Source organism: Embiotoca jacksoni, unplaced genomic scaffold (assembly GCF_022577435.1).
Source record: "Embiotoca jacksoni isolate LCO1_2020_lvr unplaced genomic scaffold, fEmbJac1.0.p SCAF_7, whole genome shotgun sequence".
NCBI lineage: Eukaryota > Metazoa > Chordata > Actinopteri > Embiotocidae > Embiotoca > Embiotoca jacksoni.
Genome location: NW_027185425.1, coordinates 11,795,798 through 11,817,032, shown reverse-complemented (window position 1 = coordinate 11,817,032; position 21,235 = coordinate 11,795,798). Strand labels below are relative to the sequence as shown.

The following is a 21,235-nucleotide window of genomic DNA, read 5'->3' as shown; positions in this document are numbered from 1 at the left end:
TTCCCTGTGGACACTCGCCACTCTGGTTCGACTAAATGCTAAATGTCCCTGACTGCCTGAGGGCAGCAGCAGCAGCAGTAGCAGTAACAGACACGCCACACATACACATGCTTGCACAAACACACACATCCCCTGTGGGTTAACACGAAATGAAAACCAACACAATTCATTTACACTCTATTTATAATAGAGCAAAAGTCAAATGTGATGAGCTTGTGAATGAAATTGAATTCATGATTCATTTGAATGAATTGAAAAGCAAATATTGTTTTATTCAACTGCACAGTTCAAAATACGAACAACAGTTTGCCTAAAGAGAAATCATTTTACTTTGATTTATAAATTAACCATCACTGTTACCACAACTGTTTTCAATACTGTGGCTAAAAGCTCATCAGTGGTACACCTCAGAAACAGTGATCAGTGGCACATCAGTCACACTTTCATGTCCGGCGGTGTGCTACACAGCTGCGGCACAGGTGAAAACTGGATGAGATTAGGAGAATACATTATCTCTGGGCGTAGAAAGGTCAGGCATCTGTCATACCGATAAAAAAAAGCCTCTGTCAGTCCTGACACTCCTGTCTGGGAGGAACAGAGGTGCAGGACATGAATGTCAAAATAATATTTAGCTCCTTTGTCGGGTTATTTGATCATAGAAATCAAGGGGAGGACCACCTTGCAGCCTTCAAGCAGTTGTAAAACTGTCCTTACTCTTGTGGCTTATTCATAATTGCTCAGGTTTATGTATATCCACCTATGACTGCTCTTTGATTCGTCCCTGCAGCACTGATGCATGCCTTGGTCTTCGGTAATGTGACAGCCATTATCCAGAGGATGTACTCGCGCTGGTCCCAGTACCATACCCGAACCAAAGACCTCAAGGACTTCATACGTGTCCATCATCTGCCGCAGAGCCTCAAGCAGCGAATGCTGGAGTACTTCCAGACAACCTGGTCGGTCAACAACGGCATTGACTGCAATGAGGTACGAACCAAGAACAATCGGATTCATTTGTGTGAATTAGAAATCAGAAAGTTTTTTTGTGTCAAAGTCAGCCCAACATCATTATCACATACAGTGTGCGCTTAAATTGGTGTTAACCCTTTGCCTCCTTTCCTGCTTTGCTTGTATGGTTGATACCCAACGGCGCAGCTCAGTGAGATCAATAATTCAATTGAAATTTCACATCTTCTCACAAATCAGCCACATTTAAACTCATCATGAGGGTGTAAATATATGATCAATACTACAAGATCCCTCATAATGTAAGAGCATGTTGTTGCTCTCAGCCTGAACTTTCAAGGAGAGAAAGACATCTCTCTTCTTACATACAAAGTGATATTTGGATGACAGTGGTTTTCAGATCCAGACTTTGTTTTGTTTTCGGAATCTTGCATGGAACAGGCTGATTTAAGAAGAATACATGCAGTACACAATGGACAAGACAGGTTAATATAGTATATAAACTGAAAAATAGAGAGAGCTACATTTGCAAATGTGGAGTGAGGACAGAGTAGAGAAAACACAAACAGAAGAGCAGTGCGATTGGCACCATTCCTCGGGAGCCTCGGGGAGACAGAGGCCACCAGTCAGTAGTCTAATAGTAACTCGTCCCTCCAGGCTGTAAGTGCCTGTGAGACAGCTGTCAGAGCTCAGACCAGGGTTTGGATGGAGTGAGGATGATGAATCCCAGACAGATGAATTATAGATGGGCCTGTTGATTAAAGTCAGTCCGGCTCCGATGACTCATTGATCAACTCTGTATGACGGTGAGCTCCAGGTTTTTGTCCTGAGAAGGAGATGGACAGACAGATGATATGCAGTGTTTTGACTTTTTTTTTTCAAATTTGTAAGGGTTAATGCAGATTGTATTTGACTGTATGTCACATACAGTTGTTTAGCAATATTAATACGGTGTAGTTAGTCTAATTACTATAATTTAAATTGTTTTGTCATGTTTTCTTTGAGGGTCCGTCATTAAGTTAATGTCAAGTCTTAACTCATGTTTCCTGTTAAACCAGAGGTTAGAAATCAAATCAGAGCCAACCAAGGCTGGAAATGAAATCCCTGAGTTGAAGATTGCTATTTCCACAGCTGTCATGCTCCCCACACTCCTGCCTGCTTTCTCTATTCTTTTCTCTCGGTTTCATTCTCTTCCTTTCTCCCTCTACAAAAATCATCTCCGCAGCTGCTGAAGGACTTCCCAGATGAGCTGCGATCCGACATCACCATGCACCTTAACAAGGAGATCCTGGAGTTGTCACTGTTTGCTTCTGCCAGTCGTGGCTGCCTGCGCTCCCTGTCACTGCACATTAAGACCTCCTTCTGCGCTCCTGGAGAGTACCTCCTCCGACAGGGCGATGCTCTCCAGGCCATCTTTTTCGTCTGCTCGGGGTCCATGGAGGTGCTGAAAGATGGCATGGTGCTGGCCATCCTGGGTATGATAAAGAGATGAGGAGGGAGCTTGGGGGTGGGAAGGCAGACACAGGAATCTCTCTGTGCCATCATTGTAATTTTACAAAGAAACTCCCAGCACCAAGCTTCATAATAAAGCTCTGTGCGGCTCATTGTGTTAAAGTTGGGTCTTGTAAATGAGCTCATTGTTGAGAAATAGGAGCATTACAGTGTCCTGAAGGCTCCAGCTTGTTCTCAGAGTGTATTGCGAGTAAGCTGCCATAAAATCAACTCTAGTTAGATACTAGTAAGAGGCTAAGGACTTATCTAGTTGTGCATATAAATGGGGGAGCTATATTCTTCCTTTCCAAAGCTTTACTTGTGTGAAACCTCATATGTTTTAATGTTATCTTGAAACAAATTCACTGAAGATGAGCACAGCTGTAAGAAAGATGTTGAGGCACAAACCTCTGCACATTGTAATACATACTATTGAGCCCATTCAGTCCATGATTGTCCACCTGAGCATGGTCAAGTCTCTTCCATAGCATTGTAATTCACTCTTCTGTCAGGTTTAATCTGTGATTTCCAGTTGAGTCCAGCCCATTTAATCAGTCCAATTCACTGGAGTTGGGTCATTTTAGTTCCATCAGGTCTGAACCAGTTTAGTGCTGTCCAACCCAGTTCCTTGTTGCTTGTTAAATCCTGGGGCCACATTTGTTTGTATTTTCACACGCAATTTTAAATTAATGTTTGCTCAAGCAACAGCTAATTACTGTATCTGCTGCCAGCATTGATGTCTGTGTATTCTATACCAGAAACAGAATAACATCATTCTTAAAAGGTCTGTTTCACTAATTGGAAAACCCTAAATCAGCAGTTTCAAAAAAGTAGTATGCTAAAATAGAAATTGGCTTCTAATTAATGAAGGAATGAGATTCCAAAACATCTGCAAAAGCTGCAATTCAGCTCAAACTAAGAAAAAATATTTACTTTGTCTTTATTCATAGAAATTATAACAAATAATAACAATATTCTTTCTTTTTGAAAGGGATGTTCTACTCATGCAGTAGGAGTCATTATGTGAAGTTTGGATTAATGATAAGGCAGATGAAATAGCTTAAAAAGATGCATTTAAGAAAGGGCAACTTTAAACTAAAAAAGGTGGAGATAGAAGTAGACAAATTAACAGTTCTTGCATTTACAGTTTTGGTAAACATGAAGATGAAGTTAAAAGTTCTCAGTCCTCTGATGAACTACTTCCCTTTATTGAGTAAAAACATTTGAAATACACATCCCATCATCATCATCTTCACAAGCTTTGTATTTTAATGTATATCTGAGTCCAAATAGTATGCACATAACAAATGTCAAAATATTCTCTGTTATTATAAGGGTACTTGATATTTTGAATAGGTTTATAGTATCTTTATCTGCACCATAGAGGTTACGTTTTCTGTGGTTTGTTTAAATGTTTGCTTGTTTGTCTTTTTGTCAGCAGGATTATCAAAAAACTATCAGCCTGATATTCATGTAAATTGGTGGAAGGGTGCATTATAGGCCAACGACAATCCCAATAAATTTGTGTCAAGTTCAATAGTGACACAACATAGGCCAAGTCTATACAATGACTCCGTATCACAATCCACTCTCACAGGAACCAGTAATCCTCTATGATACACATGCACTTGCTCAAACTTAATACAGCAACCAGTCATTATGAAGCACCAGAGGTGTACAAGGAAAGAAATTCAGCCTTGGACTTATCCGCTGGGACCGGACTGCCCCAGGCACGCTCTAATGCACACCCTGAATGACAGGTACACAGAGAGGGCCGGTAAAGAGATAGATAGGGCCAGGTAAAAAAACGAATGGACTTTTTGACGGCTCACCGATGCAGCCGCCGACTGGGATTTGTCCTGGTCTGCCTGATGGCACCACTGTGGAGCACTTTGGGTTTTTTAGAAGACTGAATGCGGTACAATTGTGAAATCATGACAATTGGAAAATATATCCAGACATATACAGTATGTGATTGCAGATTTGCAGATTTGCAGATTTGAGTGTAAACCTCCTCCAAGTCCAAAGCTCCACTCTTCAATGATTTGCAAAATCTACAAGTGCAACCACTATATGTGATATATCACCAAAACTATTAGAATGATGTAAAAATATTATATAAAATAAAAATTGGATCTCCTGCAAAATTTAATGTGTTCTTCCTTTCCACCAAGTTTCATGAAAATCCGGCAAGTAGTTTTTCTGTAATCGTGCTGACAAACAGACAAACAAACCACACTGAAAACATAACATCCATGACAGGTAACAAGCTACTTGTACAAATTGTTTTGGCACCAATTTAATGCCGCTCAGATGGACAGATGGTTATGTTCTTTTGTCATTATCACAACTTTCTTTCTGGACAAATTTGTACCTGCTTATGCTGGAAATTATCTGATGGTTACGAAAAGCATGAACATTTGTGTGTATTGAAAAGCATCATAGATATGAAAGCCGCATCTGAGTGCAGTAGATAGATAGATAGATAGAGAGAGAGAGAGAGAGAGAGAGAGAGAGAGAGAGAGAGAGAGAGAGAGAGAGAGAGAGAGAGACAGACAGACAGACAGACAGTTAGATAGATAGATAGATAGATAGATAGATAGATAGATAGATAGATAGATAGATAGATAGATAGATAGATAGATAGATAGATAGATAGATAGATAGATAGATAGATAGATAGATAGATAGATAGATAGATAGATAGATAGATAGATAGATAGATAGGTAGATAGATAGATAGATAGATAGATAGGTAGGTAGGTAGGTAGATAGATAGATAGATAGATAGATAGATAGATAGATAGATAGATAGATAGATAGATAGATAGATAGATAGATAGATAGATAGATAGATAGATAGATAGATAGATAGATAGATAGATAGATAGATAGATAGATAGATAGTTACTTTATTAATCCCACAAGGGGAATTTTTTTTTTTTGCTACAGCAACATTATAGGTACAGGAAAGCAATAAAACAACAGTAAAATATTAAATCTAAAAATGCACAGTATATACAATAAAATAGAATAAAATAAATAGAATAATTAAATTAAATTAAAACTAACTAAACAATAGTGCAAAGATTTAAATAAACAAGAAAACAGACAACCAACGGTGTTATTGTTGTGTGATGGATTTTGCCAGATGTGAGTTATTTTACAGTCTTATTGCAGTGGGCAAGAATGATCTCCTGTATCTGTCCTTGTGACAGCAGAGCTGGAGGAGTCTTTTGGAGAAAGTGCTCTGCTGTCCCTGCAGCAGGTGATGGAGAGGGTGGTCAGGATTATCCAATATAGGTAATAGTTTATAAATCTGAAACAAGATGCAAACACATTTGAGCAGTATCTCCAAACACACATCTTCACTGAAACACACCCTGTGGTCCTGAGTCACCGGAATGACTTTTGCTATCTGATTTTGTGTGTGTGTGTGTGTGTGTGTGTGTGTGTGTGTGTGTGTGTGTGTGTGTGTGTGTGTGTGTGTGTGTGTGTGTGTGTGTGTGTGTGTGTGTGTGTGTGTGTCTGTCTGTGAGTGAGTCAGACAAAGTTAGTTAAGGATCTGAAACTCCATCTATCACTTGTTTGGTGTGGTACTCACAATTTATATGCCAATCTTTGTGTTTCTTTGTGTTTCTGTGTGTCTCACCCCATAGTTTGTCTCAGCACCTGCATGGTAATGCTCTTGTTGGATTGGGAAAAAAAGTTAGCGTTGTATTTGGGCATTTGTGTGTATCGAGTAGGGGGAATTGTTTACCGCTGCACAGAATGGCGTGTGTTTGTGTGTGTCGGTGGGTGCATATGTGTGTGTGTGTGTGTGTGTCCGTGTATGTGTATGTGTGTAGGCATGACAGGTGGAGAGCATTTTCTCTGTGCTGACTGTGCAGAAGGTTAGGCTGACATTGAGTTTCTGACTGAATGAGGAAAAAAAGGAAGAGAAAGAGAATGTGCGTATTGAGATATTTGGAAAAAAGTGAAATGATAGTTGAGGTTGATGGACTAATGGAGGGCAGAAAGGAGGCAGGGGGAGTGTGAAACGAGAGGATGGAAATTAGACAGACAAAGAAAAGGATTAACATACAAGGTGGGAATGGATGGAAGGTTGTTGGGTAGACAAGAGGGAAGGATGAGAAAAGAAAGAAAGAGAGGAGCAGGGAAATTCAGAAGTGTGAGCAGAGTGTAAACTGGAAAATAACACTGAGCTGAGTCCAGTAAAGGAAGGAAGGTGAGAGGAGGAAAGGAAGGAAGGAACTCTGGGACGAGGGAATGAAAGACAAATAACAGGAAGAAAGAAAAAAAAAAGCCTAAAATAAAATTAGAGAGGGAACAAGGAAGGAAAGAAAAAACAGAGAATAAGGAACAAAAAAGGAAAACTTGGAAGAAGCAAGGAAGTATGAGGAGGAAAGGAGAAGGGAAATAGGAAGGAGAAGGAAATGATAGGAAGTTAAGAAGGAAGGAAGAAGAAGGAAGGAAATGGGAAGAAAAGAAAGAAGGGAAGATGGCAGGAGGAAAACAAAAGATGACGAGGAAGAACGAGATATAGGGAGGAAAAGAAGAGAAACAGGAGAGATGAGATGATAGAAAACAATATTTAGACAGCAGGAAGGAAGGAGGTAAATAAAGAAGTAAAGAAGGAAACCAAGAAGCGGAGAAAAGAAAGGAGCAAAAAATAAAGGAAGGAAAAAAAAGGAAGGAAAAATTGGAAAGTACAGGCAGAAAACAGCAGGAAACAAGATATGAGGAAAGTAAACAAAGGATTAAAGAAGGTCAAAAATGTATTAAAAAAAGGTGCAAGGAAAGAAAGAAGAGTAAGAAAAAAGGCAGGATATATGGAAAAGGGAGGCAGTTATAAGGACACAAGACAGTGACAAAGGGCGGAGAGGGGGAGAGTAAAAACAGTCATGACTGCCAGTCCATCAGCCGCGGTGTAATTTCACAGTTCACAATGACCACAATGAATAATTTATTGCTGCTTAAGGGACATTAACATTGACGGCGTACTTAGCCTCATCCTGTATGTACAGGAACAGCTGTCACAGCCACTTCACTCCAACTGTAACACCTCCTAAAAGCAGTGAGAGAGGTTGTGTTTTGTAAATAAAAACAAGAGTTATATTCTGTTTATTCACTGTCTCATTATTCCTGTTTGGATTTACCCCGTCATTAGTGATGGGCTTTGGACCAATATTAGCTCAAGTTGTATCTCTTCTGCCTCATAAATTTCTCACTTTTTGGTCTATTCATTCACAGATGACCAGTTGTGCTCTAAAGATTTTAATTTGAACATCATCTGACAACAGTTAATCAGTGAAATATTTGAACATACATTTAAAAAAAATGAACAGAAAAGCTTGTTGTGAGGTGTGTTTATTTCCAGCTGCCTTGCTGTTCTTTGTTTTTAAGTGTGGTGAAAAGAGCTGCGAGAAGTAGACAAATTTCAAGTAAAAGAAATTACAGTGATGTTAGATGATGATGGAGTTTAATGGCAGTTTTATGTCCTCATTTGGGGGCAGCTGTGGGTTAGATGGTAGAGCGGATTGCCCACTAATCATAAGGAGGCTGGTTCGATTCCCTGTTTCTCCTGTCCACATGTTGAAGTGTCCTTGGGCAAGACACCGAACCCCCAGTTGCTCCTGATGGCAGGTGAACACCTTGGTGAGTGACTCAAGTCAACAATACGTCAAACCTCTCTTGGATTCATAGTGGTCAGCGGATTAGTAAATTAATATTGGTACCATAGTCATGCCTAATAAACCTTTCATAAATAAGATACACATATAAATATTGCATATAGACATATGTAATTTCTAAGCCATTTATTAGACCATCTTCTGCTTGTTTTTATGGTAAATAGTCTACACTTATAAAGAATTTTATCACCATAGCCGTCTCAAAGTGCTTTACTGGTAGCCTCCTATTCACACACTCACAAGGATTGTGCAAGTTGCTTGCCTGCCATCAGGAGCAACTTGGGGTTCAGTGTCTTGCCCAACAACACTTTGGCATGCGAACGGAGAAACCAGAGATTGAACCTCGACCTTATGATTAGTGTGCAATCTGCTCTACCATCTGAGCCACTGCTGTCTCCTCTTGAGCATGATATGCAACCCAAAATTCAAGACTTCATAACAATGATAACTTTAGATTTGGTGGATTACTGTCAGACGTATGTAACGGTGACAAATTTACTGACTAAAATTCTATATTAAATAAAGATATGTCAGCAGCGATGCATGCAAACACGATGACTTTAGCCGAGTCTTTGGTAGACAAGTAGTGTTCTCAGTGTCTCAGCATTATGCTGCTGTACAGGCTCTCACACCCTCCAACATGAGTACTCCCTCAGAAACCCTTCAGTAAATGGAGTGTGTGTGTTAGAGGATACTGTGTCTGCATCTTCAACCCCTTTTACCAGTGAGCAAACATTATGCTGTGACCCTTATTTTGACCTACCTTGTTCATTTCTCTCTTTCTCTCCGGGCAGGTAAAGGCGACCTCATCGGGGCAAACATGTCCTTGGACGACCGGGTGATAAAAACCAACGCGGATGTGAAAGCCCTGACCTACTGCGACCTGCAGTGTATCAACCTGAAAGGCCTCTACGAGGTGTTGGACCTCTACCCCGAGTACTCTCACCACTTTGTCCAGGACATCCAGCAGGACCTCACATACAACCTGAGGGAAGGACATGAGACACACGTGAGTCCATCCAAGTAGTATTGATCCCCAAACATGGAATTCCCAAATATTCCACCCAAACTGTTTTTTACAGAGATTTTACATCCCCATGCACCCAAGAGTCAACAGTTTTATTGTGGAGATGAAAAAAGATTATAGGAAGTAAAGAGTGACGTGGGGAAAAAACATACATGTACTGATGATTATACAACGAAATAATAACTAAACGAAGTCATCTTTTGGCATCAAATGTCAGATCTCCATAAACCCTCATAGTTCCTTATTATTATTTTTTTGTATTCGAAAAAAACTTGAAAGCAATGAAGCCTAGGTATTACCCTCAGCAGTACAGTGCAGGAGAAGCAATTAGTGTGCACTTGCTAGTTTCTCTGTCTAATGATTAATGGTAATTTAATAATGTGTGGGGTTAACTGATGAGTTGAGAGAAAGAGGAACTCAAGAAGGGCTTCAGTCTGGAGGCCTATAAAAGCACTTTGAGGGTGGCTGGAGAAACTTTAAAATGTGTGTGTGTGTGTGTGTGTGTGTGTGTGTGTGTGTGTGTGTGTGTGTGTGTGTGTGTGTGTGTGTGTGTGTGTGCGTGCGTGCGTGCGTGCGTGTGTGTGAGAGAGAGAGAGAAAGAGAGCAAAAATAGCCGGGATACTAGAAGCTCTGCTGCTGTAATTACAGTCAGGTGTTTCTGTCTCTGCTGCCAGAACATACACACATACACACACACACACACACTTACACACACACACACACACACTTACACACTATGTGCTGCAGGGCTTTTAGGTGAAGCTAATGTGCAGAGGGGCTGCTCAGTCTCAGGACTGAGTAGAGTTTAAATGAAGACAGGAGGAAGCAGGCGGCTCGGGACGGAGGCTGAGATGTTGAGATTGCTGTTTGGTTATTACTATGCTGCAAATGAGCGCAATACAATAGTATGAGTTGAATTATTTCTCATCATCACATATTCTCGTGCTCACTTTAACAAACAATCTACAGTAGGACCTGTGAAGTATGTATAGGAAAGAAAAGACCACATGTTGATTGCTCTCTCCTGCAGTCCATTTGCAGCATGCTTCCTCTCTGCTTGTCTTCCAGGTCAAGGCCAGGCTGTCCACAACAGCTCTGGAGACTCAGGTACCAAACCACTGGCACCCTAAAACACACACACACACACACACACACACACACACACACACACACACACACACACACACACACACACACACACACACACACACATTATTGATTTACAATCTAAAGGCAATCCCCCTCTTTCAGACAGGTCCCATTTATTCAAAAGACGTGTCCGATCCCCTCACCTGACTCGTTGATACTCATCCACGACATGTTAATCATCTCACAATAAAAAATAATGAAACTCAAATCAACATTCAAGCACGGATACATTTTTCAATCCTGTAAAAAAAGTCTCTGGGTCGACGCGGCAGTTGACCTCCATCATTGATAATGGACACAGTCATTCTTCCAGACTTAATTTGGTGGGGAGCTTGATGGAGGGAAAAGATCAATTCAGCACAAAATTAGTTGAAGTCATTAAGTTGCGGCAGCACCAGAATGGAGGGCATTGATAAGCTTCATATAATGTCGAGCTGCTCACATATTTTGCAGCAGAAACAATTAATCTGTCGGAGCCATTAACCTCACTGCTGGTATTTTTGTCAGAGAAAGATTGGTCAATGGGTTACTATGGACCTTATTTCTGTTATCAGATTCTGTCCTCACCTTATATTTGATCAGCATCTTAACAATTTAGTAACGGCACACAGCAGACCCTTGACAATAGACACAGGTCTCTGTGTTTATTAGGACAGATGTTAGAGTTCACCCATGTTGCCTTTACTACTCTGTAGGTCACAGCTGCAGCCTAAAATGTGAAAGTGAGGCTTTTTTGGTTGACCTTGTCGCTCATAAATCCAGCTGAGTGGGCTGCTCCTTGCACTTACAAGTCATTAGGGTATTTCTCTGCAATAAAAAAAACAACAACATTGTGTCTTTAGGGTAACACCATTAACTGTGCAAACACAGCTTCAGAATCATTGGAGGAAACAGGAAATAATGTGAGGGCAACATTTTCTGTGACACCAAATATGGAGAATTACAAGTTTTTCAGAAAAAGAGGCATTTCAGCAAAGTGGATATCATCAATGCTGCAGATGACTTAAATTGAAATAAATAGTGTTGAATTTAATGTCAGCTCCCTGCTTTTTTCATAGTTGTGTAATATTCTAAACTTCTCCCGGTAATGATCCTCAAAGGTTGTCTAATCACAGACAATTGATATTTGTCACTTTAAACAGTTTCTTTCATTCTTTTTTTTTCTCCATTTCTTTTCCAGTCAGGGGAGAGAAGGAATGGGCGAGTGTTTCAGGCCCACCCGCCTCTCATTGAGGCACAGGAGGAACACAATGAAGATGTGGAGGAGGAGGATGATGAGGCCATGTCTGTGTCTCTGTCACTGGAGCAGAATCAAGCGGTGAACCTCGGGGAATTTGGTGAGAAGTCTCCGCTGTGTCAGCCCAGCCAGAAGACCATGGCACAGAGCTCCTGCAGGTCTCGGAGGAAGATCCAGGAAATCACTGTCACCACTTTAGACCCTTCCAACCTCAGCCCCAGGTGAGTATATATAATCGCCATTGATTTATCTGTGGGGCTGTCCGGGCCTATGCCTCTGTAACTCAGTGTTAGGTCTATTTTTTGTCATTCTTTATAACAGGACATGTGATACAAAGCAGGCCTGAGTCAAAAGTGTCACAAGTGACCAACATTATGTCTCAGTCAAACGGAAGTGAGAGCATTTTAAAGATTTTAAACAAATATTGATTGTTTTATTTTCCCCTGTTTTCAGTCTTTATACTAAGCTAACATTTTCCTGTTTCCAGCTTCTTATTCAGCTCACACACATGAGAGTGGAATTAATCTTCTCTTTTAACTCTGTAAGAAAGCAACATATTTCCAAAATGTTTAACTGCTCCTTTAAGCCTGTGCGGGAAAAACCCACGCATTTCCCATGTTTTCCACATTTTGCAACATATGATAACAATGGGAAAATATGTGGAAAATATTTCACAAGGGAATCTACTTGGGCTTCACACATTACACCATGAAAATGTTACAAAACCAAATGTTTCACGTGTACAATCATATGTGAAACATTTGAGTTTCAGTTTTTGCACATGTAAAATTCATGTGGTTTTTCTGAAAGGGAGACCATGACAAAAAGTAGCTATATCACAGTGATACAATGACCAAAATGTAAACAATAGTGTCACTGTTAATATCATCCATATTGTTTCAGAATTATCCATAATTATTACATCATCAGTAACAATCTTTACTTTGCTACACACAAACACACTCTTCTGTCTCTCTGCAGGATAGTGGATGGTACTGAAGACGGTGAGGGGACAGAGAGCTCTTTGGCATTTTCCTTCTCCACCAGTCGAGGTTGTCCTGTCAATGAAGGAACTAGTGCCTCAGCTTCTACCACAGGTCTTCCCACCACACAACACACAGCAGTTCACCTCAGACATGACCTAATCCCATTTACAATCCCAGTAAAAAATTTTTACTCGTAACACTTCTGCCATCCTCTGGAGTATAGTCTGTCAATGCCTACAGTATTTACAGTATCAGCTGCCTCGGTGCAAAAACTGTAGGCTGCTTCTTTTTTTAAATGATTCATAATTTGGTCATTTGCCACAGATTTGCTGCAAATCAGCACAGCAGAATTAGCAGCTAAAGCAGAGGAGACCAGAGGACAACTGCGACACCTCGACCATCAGGTAGGGCTATGTGTGTGTGTGTGTGTGTGTGTGTGTGTGTGTGTGTGTGTGTGTGTGTGTGAGTGATGTAACTCATACAATTTTTGGTTGAAGACTTTGTTCAGGTTTTGGATGTAGCAAGTAGTTGTTAAAAAAAAAAATTAAATTTCCCCTTGGGGATTAATAAAGCAACTACCTACCTACCTAGTTGGCTTGGGTTAGGGTAAGTCTCCGGGAAATGAATGTAAGCCAATGTTATGCCGTCTAAAGTGTCATAACCATGATTGTGTATTTGTGTGTGTGTGTGTGTGTGTGTGTGTGTGTGTGTGTGTGTGTGTGTGTGTGTGTGTGTGGTGAGACAGAGAGACAGAGAGAGAAACAGACAGGTGGGATCAAGTAAGCACAAGCCATATGGCTGTATCAGCATATCAGACACAAGACGGATGAACAGATTAAGAAAAGTAATGAACCGAAGAAAAAGATCAAACAATGAATAAACTCATGAGTTCTTGATCTGCAGTGTTTCTGTGTCATAGATTTGAGTGGTCCACTGTCCACCTTGGAACAATCTGTTCACACATACACACACAAACTCTCGTGCAGTATCCTATGGTTTTGATTGGCAGGTGGCGAAATTGACATTAGACTTCTGGCAGGTTAGGAGTGTTTGCTTCCTCCTGCTAAGCCGTGTGTACGAAGGGATGAGCTGATTGGTGAGGGAGAGATAAAAAGATACATGAAGAGAAGAAGAAAAACAATGAAGAAATAAAAGTCCTCTTCCTTTTTTTGTCCAATAAAAACCTGATGGTTGAAAAGCAGAAGCAAAAACACTACGAGATAAAGTGTGAAAGACAATGCGTGGAACACCTTCACTGTGACACACACCGGCTCTGTTGTGCTTTTTCTGTCTCTGTGGGTCACCAGTGTTCGACAGGAAGTCTCTCAGCATGGTCTTATAGTTTGTTAATCCACACTTGGATCCATCCACACAGATCACCATAGGAGACAAAAAGGAGTGTTTGTTTAAACCCCATCGCATACACACACACAACAAAAACATGACAGATAAGGGCATTGTGTGTTATGTGGTGCAAATAATGAAGTACCAAAATATGGTCAGTTACAAAACAAGATTTATTATCCAAATAAATCAAATTTAGAGCAATTTGTACCGGCATCAGCGCGTTTGCTAAATGTTAAGGCTGAAATTTACATACTGCTGCAGACAACTCCCCAATATTTCACCAAAAAACCCAGGCACCAATTTTTTTAAGTCAAAGTTAAATACAAAAGGCCTGCAGAGATCATTTTCCACAGAGGTTTGCTCTTTGTTTTTCTCTGTTTACAGGCAACAGAGCTCAGTTTTCAATATACGATATGGCCTTCTGAACCAAAATCTGACAAGGTTAATATCTTTTGTTTATTCTGACCTGAACCACACAAAAGTAGTAACATTTGAATGAACTACAAATTGTGTGCACACAGCAGTGAAGCAGCTCTGTGTCACTCCGTGGCCTCTTAGCTTTACCCTTCGACTTGAAACTAAAGCTGTGCATCGGAACGGTTTATTCCAGTGGGACATGAATAAGGCATTAACAGGATTGAAGAGAGGTCTAACATGGCGACCTTTGCACTTTATAAGGGAAATCATAATGTACAGCTAAACTGGAGAGCTGCAACAATGAGAGCAGTGCCTGAATAGTGTGAGTAAATGCACTTATTAATGATACTGGCAGAGGCAGCTGGAGATACATTACAACATGATACACATGCCGAGTGGGACACACACATGACCGCTCAGCAGTCGTAGTGACCCACATTTGTAAATGAGCAGTAAGAAACTAAATCAAATACACAATGTTTGAACAGGAGATTGAATTAGTTTTTTAGTTGGTAGCTGACCAACTAAAAAAATAATTAAATCAGTCAAGCTCAATTTATACAAAGTATTTATGTAAGACACAATTTTCTTAAATGAAACGTCAATATTCCTTGAAAATAAACTCAAGTGTAAATGCATCCTTCAGATATGACAGACAAAGTCTATTTATTTATTGCCTGATCACACTGGTGGAACAATGGGCAATTACGATTGCAGTGCAATGTAATCAAATAAATATGGCAGATTATTATATTTATGCACTATAGTTTTTCTCATAAAGACTTTTTTAGACTCAAATATTTTTTATAACTCTTATGGATAAGTTATCATCAGTGTTGTTTGGTCTATCAATGCTGTAGCTGCTATAACATGTACCTGTTGCTGCTGTGGGGTTTGGTCATCCACTGTGGCTGTAATCTCCACAGACGGTCGTCTCTGATGTGGGAGAACCCAAATCCTGTTGACAGCATGTCAGATTGAACTGTCCTGCCACTCTCAGTTTTACTATTTTTATTGGAGCCAGAGTTTAGACCCAGGCTTTTATCAGCCACTTGTAAGATGCAGAGATGGGGGAATTGTGAAAGAGGGAGAGAGAATATATTTCTGTTAAATCTATGGTATTGTCAGGGACTCAGTATAGTAAGTTAAGTAAACTTGGTATCACAAGATGCTAAAATATTGTTGAAAGAAACTTGCATTCTTACTGGGCTAATGCATTTTTACAACATTTTCACATGCACATAATGCTCTGTATTTCTCACAATATGTGTCCTTGTAACTGAGAGAGAAAATCTGATTTGGTCTGTCCTTATCACACTACACTTGTGCGCTCACCCTGATAACCTCTTGACATATTCACACAGCGACTGGAGCAATTCCCACCTGGAGTTGTGTGTCCTGCTGAGGGCTGATGTGCACCCAGTGTCCCTGATGTGCATGATTGGCCTGATGAATCGTCATGAGTGCTTTGACTGGCAGAAGCAGATGGCACATTGGCAGGATTTCACGGTCGTGCCCTCTGTGGACACGCCACGTGCAGCGAGCAGCTAATCACCAGCCTCCATCATCAGAGTAATGACCAATTACAGCAGCTTGATGTTACATGCAGGACGACAGGCACAAGACTGATATTTTGACCCAAAATGACTGACCTGAAAATATTAAAATACATGTACTGTAAATCCTGGGGCTTTTCCCGTTTTCCCTGTTAGTCAGGATTTCCTAGAAAGTTTGCCTTTATTACATCACCAGAAAAGTCGGCTCCATGGCAGGGAATTAAATGTAAGTTAAAGGTGTTATGGCTGTAGGTTTGTTTATTAAGCCTGGTGAGTCATGTTCCTCAAGCAACGAGAGGCAAACTGGGTCTAAAGCCTCATAACCACAAGTCAGCCAGACCTGAATAAAGAACTTCTTCATGTTGTTATTGCAGGTATTAGGTGTTATGTGTGGCTTATCAAGAAACATTATGGAGCATATTATTAACTGCTCTAAAAGTGGTCCGTCATGTACTTGCATGCAAGTATTAGGTTCACCATAATAGAGCAGTGTGGAGAAGACTACCTCCGGGTTTAAAGTTACAAGAGGGGCAGGTTTTCTGATTCTTATCGGTGTACTTTCATAATGCATTTTCACATATTTATTCAAGTTCTACACATTAAGATTGTCATCTTGGTTGACTTGGCAACATCAGCGGTTACCACAGTAACAATGAGTGTGTTTTAATACTACAGCCAATATTCTTCAGCAGCTATATTCAGAAATATAACAGAAGAGCAGCTCTTGTGCTGCATGGCCAAACTAACTCACATTGTTATGGAAAAAAAAAAAAAAGGTTACAAATAATTACAACCACGATCTAATTTCATGCCGCGCACGGTGTGATTTGTTATACACGCAGCAGCACGACAGACTGAAGTTTGTGAACTTGCTGAGGAGTTGGAAGTATGCCGTTTGTTTGTTGTGCCGCTTTTCATTTCACTGTGGGTCTGTCGTATTCCCTGTTACTGTCAAATTGTGGTCAGCAGTGACAAACACACTGCTTTACTCATGGTTGTTTCACAATGAAAGCAACTTCATGGTTTGCCATTTGAATGCTTTTAATGTAAAACAAGGAATTCATTTGCATGAACAAAAAGTAAACACAATGTAGAATATACTTTAAAAATAAGATAAAGTTTTGCTCTGCACACATCATTTTCAATAAATCCCTCATGCATCTGAATCCAGTGCAAGAATGATGGAGTCCACCACTGACCATAAAACTACAGTGTAGAGACATAAGATGCATCAAATGGCTAATGTTGATCGTAAATGTTACCAAAAATCTTAAGGAATAAATACTTTTTTGAGTCCCTGGAATTGAACCGCTGATGGTTTTCTCTTCTTAAGTTAAAGATGGTTTGTGTTTGTGTCCGCAGGTGAGCACCCTCCGGAGGGAAGTGGCTGACCTCGGGCAGGTCATGAAGAGAATGGTTCAGCTCATGGAGACCCTCATGCCATCAGTGCCACAACCTGCAGTAGTTTGCCCCACGCACTGCTCCCCGGCACACCACACGTACCTGCACCATCCGACCTCCCCTCAGTCCTACCCGTCACCACCCTCCTCTCAGACCGCCTCCATGTGGACAGACACACCCATGTCACTGCCCTCCTCTACCCTCACAATCTCCCAGCAGCATGGCACAATGTGCCATGTGGACTTGCTCACACATAGACCCCAGAGCCTCCAGTTAGGGTACCCTGCTGTCCACAGCTCAGCTCCACCAACAACTTCATCAGCCGTCCAACTGCAGCCGTCCTCCATCATTTCGGAGCCACACATGCCTTCGACAGCCGTCGGCTCACCAGATTTTTCCCTCTGCAAGGACGGGGCTTCTCAGCCCATCAGGTTGAGGGTACACAGTCCACCTCCGCAGGACGGGGGAGAAGAGGGCCCTCTGCAGAGCTCTGGGTCTTCTCCTCAAACTGGACTCAAGGGGTTCTGCCACAACCCAAATGCGAGTTTGTAGCATAACTCCATCAGAACTTTCTTGGACTCTGCAGGACTTTTTCCATGATATTTTGGGATGTGTTCCTGAACTAAAGATCGGACTAATCAACTGGGGTCCCCCATATCAGTGGAAGACGTTTACAGGGATGCAACTCAGATTTCCTTTTGTTTTAAAGGCACGTGTTTAAAAATCCAGTTGCATGAAAACAAGTATAGAAGGTTTAGGTGTGATAGCTTTACCTTATAGAAACTTAGTGTTGTTAGAAGGTATGTAGAGGTCTGGGTCCGATGTGGAGCTGTACGGTGGCAGCTCACCTCCAACCTCATCCCCTCCACCTTGAGGCTCCTTCAAAGAGCGGGACTGCCATAATGGAGGACGAGATGGATACATTGGAGGAGGAGAGAGCTGTTTCTGTGCTCTCTTTTTTTTTCTCTCCTGACTGAAGATGGTTTCAGGCAGGCTGGGTTGGTTGGAGGAAGAGAAAGCATTGTGAGTGGCGGGTTTAAAGACAACGAGAGGTGGAGGGAAGGGGGGGCAGTCTTCCCCTCCAACCCCCTATCTCTCTGCCATTTCCTCTCCTCTTAACCCTTCTTTCCTTGCTCACTGAACCCGTGTCGGATGGTCTGGATTGCGTGGAGCAGTGCACGGCTGGTTGTGGCTGGTTGGACTGGGAACACAAGATGGTGTGAGCGGAGAGATGGAACTATCTTGCTCTTTACTGCTGGCCCTCAGGGAAGGAAGGGGGCGATAGAGGAAGTTGGATATGGAGGTGGAGGGGGGGGGGGGGATGTTATGCCTCTGGCAGCACAGCCCCTGCTGTCGTCTGTCACACTGAGCACAGGGACTCTGTCTCCCTCTCTGTTTCTCCTTTCCAGTGTCTCTCTGTACACTTACCATTCTCTCTCCCTCCTTCTCCTTCTCCTTCCCCTTCCTTTCTCTCTCTCTGCATGCCTTTCAGAGCCTTTTAAGTAGTGCCTGTAGACACACATTAACATGCTGCATGTCACCCAGTGGAAATCCAGCTTGCCATTTATCTATCTATTTATAGGAACCACGGTTCAATATTTTAATCGCTGAACCTGGCATTTACTGATGCATATTTATTGGATGTGGGCTCAGTTTAAACAACTTGGTTATTTTAGACACAAGGTAGTTGCCCCTGTTGTGAAGTGGCCTGGAGCAAATATTACCAGTACTAAATTGGTTCACAATCCACAATGTAGGCTATTTCCCCCTGATTTTCTGAGATCCATTTTCTCAGCTGTTCAGAACGAAGGCAATATTCCCACATAAAAGCACAATAAGGAAATAATAAAGACGCTTTTATATTTCTATGAATGTATCAATACTAAAGATGTATTTTTTTACCTCAAAGAATGCAAGAGTGTGGGATGGCAGTAGATGATGCTGCTGTATAAGGCGCTATGGCAGTGCTGTTTGCCGTTATCAGCCAATGCAATCCTAAACCAGGACAAAGGTCATGACTCTCGTCCCGACGGATCTACTGTTCTCTTTTGAATTCACGTAGGTTTGACTCTGCTTCTTTGCAAATGGAATGTACTGTAATCAATCTTCTTTTTTTCCCTTAACATTTTGATATTTATTAGATACAGAAAAAATGTTATGCTAATAAACAACAAATATGACTGTTGTGGACTGTTTTTTTGGTTTGTGTTCAGAGAAACACTCATCAAAGCAGGAAAGAGGTTATTAGAGGTCATCACATCCAGTGAACAATACACATGTAAAATACATGTATTATACATTAAATAATAGGGATTGATGATTGAAGGTGTGAGTAGGGCTTCACAATGTCCTTCATGAATATAAAATGTGTTTGAATAATAGTCCTAACTTTATGGATCAACAAAAATAAACTCCTGGGAAAGCATTTTATCTCATAAATGTTGAGACATTTCACGCACAAATGTCAACCTCGTGGTTGCATGGGAGGGAGGTTTCTGAGGATCCCCAGAGCCATTAGGATTCACCCTCTGGGGAACATGAATTGCAAAACAAGAATTTCATGGCAATTCATCCAGCAGCTGTTGAGATATTTAGGTCTTGATCAAAGTAGAGGTTCAGTTAACAGTTAAACCAACATTGCCACACTGCTGGGTTGCCTAATAAAACCATACGGATCCTCATTGGCATAATAAAGTTTTATACATGATGGCAGACATCTTTAAAAATCTCAGACTGGTGAGGTGTTAAAACTGTCCAAAATGCTGCTGGCACATACAATCAAATATAAATACTGCCTGAGGATATGTTGTGTGTATATCTGCACACATACATACTGAGATGTTCTGTTTTCATGACCACGTGTCCTTGGAAAACTTATATTTGTGTCATTGATTTGCAGCTGACATGATGCTGAGTTGTTTCTGGACTCAGATGTTAGATCTTTCTCATACGACATGACTACCAAAGATGTTGCTTGCTGTGTTTATGATAGTACTGTGTATTTGTTTTGTGTATTCGTGTGTAGATGTGTGTGTGTCTGCCGTTTGTTTGCTGCGGCTACAGTTCATCTGAGGTGAAAGTGCGCTAACAGCCATGTCCCACTGGTGACGTAGGTTGGGAGTGAAAACTGAGTACGTATACGTGTGTGGGGATCACATTGACTCACCTGTCAAAGGTGCAGCTGCTCTCATCTGGCAAGGTGCAGCTCCACTGTGTGTTTGTGTGTGTTTATCTACGTTAGGTAGTGATGTGAGGAGAATACTGGATGCATCTGAATAAAATACATGCCCAGTGGAGATGATGGAGATACCAGCCCAATCGTGTCAAGCTGTGTGTGCATGTTTGTCTATGTGTGTATGCATGCAAAAGCATTTCAGAGTTTGATCAAAATACTCCCCACTTGGAAAAGATTTTGTGTGTTTTCCTGATAAATGCAGGTGGGTGGGAGTGTGTTTGCGCTACGAATGATTATTTGTGTATTTAGCACCTAAAGCACATCTGTGGGAATGCTGTTATTTAGCCTGTAGTCTTGAAGATCCATCCATATTTAATGGTGTACAGACAATCCCATCCTGACTGTTTATGCATCGTTTTATCCACCTGCTAGCAAACTCATCTTTTATTCACCACTTTCCCACTTTATCTGTCATTAGCAAACTGAGGCCCATCTGGCTCCCTGCTCTGCATCGTTCTTTCCCGTTTTCACGTATAATTTTCAATGAAAGTTGTGTCTGAGTCAGAGGGATGGACAGAATAGAGAAACGCTCTAAAGAAACAGATTGTCTCAAAAGGTGTGATGTGGTATATGATACACATTTAACTCTGTTTTATAACCCCTTTTTCACTGTGCGTCTGTGTGTTTTTTCAATCCACTCGATACACGTTGTTTGATAATGGCCCTGACCCAAATACAGCAACTATTCATCCCTGTCCGCTCTTTTCATCCGAACACACACAGAAATGCA

The 21,235-nt window shown here is 41.1% G+C and overlaps 1 protein-coding gene across 1 annotated transcript in view; it reads left to right on the top strand.

The window, feature by feature from the left end:
* kcnh8 (potassium voltage-gated channel, subfamily H (eag-related), member 8) overlaps nucleotides 1-18,555 on the top strand; it is a 49,770-nt gene extending 31,215 nt beyond the window's left edge. Inside the window, exons 9-16 of the mRNA XM_069176734.1 lie at nucleotides 788-987; nucleotides 2,192-2,441; nucleotides 8,945-9,159; nucleotides 10,246-10,284; nucleotides 11,507-11,784; nucleotides 12,545-12,660; nucleotides 12,874-12,953; nucleotides 17,232-18,555. Coding sequence (XP_069032835.1) covers nucleotides 788-987; nucleotides 2,192-2,441; nucleotides 8,945-9,159; nucleotides 10,246-10,284; nucleotides 11,507-11,784; nucleotides 12,545-12,660; nucleotides 12,874-12,953; nucleotides 17,232-17,822 — 1,769 coding nt within the window. The 3' untranslated portion in view covers nucleotides 17,823-18,555. The remainder of the gene's footprint in view (nucleotides 1-787; nucleotides 988-2,191; nucleotides 2,442-8,944; nucleotides 9,160-10,245; nucleotides 10,285-11,506; nucleotides 11,785-12,544; nucleotides 12,661-12,873; nucleotides 12,954-17,231) is intronic.
* The last annotated feature ends 2,680 nt before the right edge of the window (nucleotides 18,556-21,235 follow it).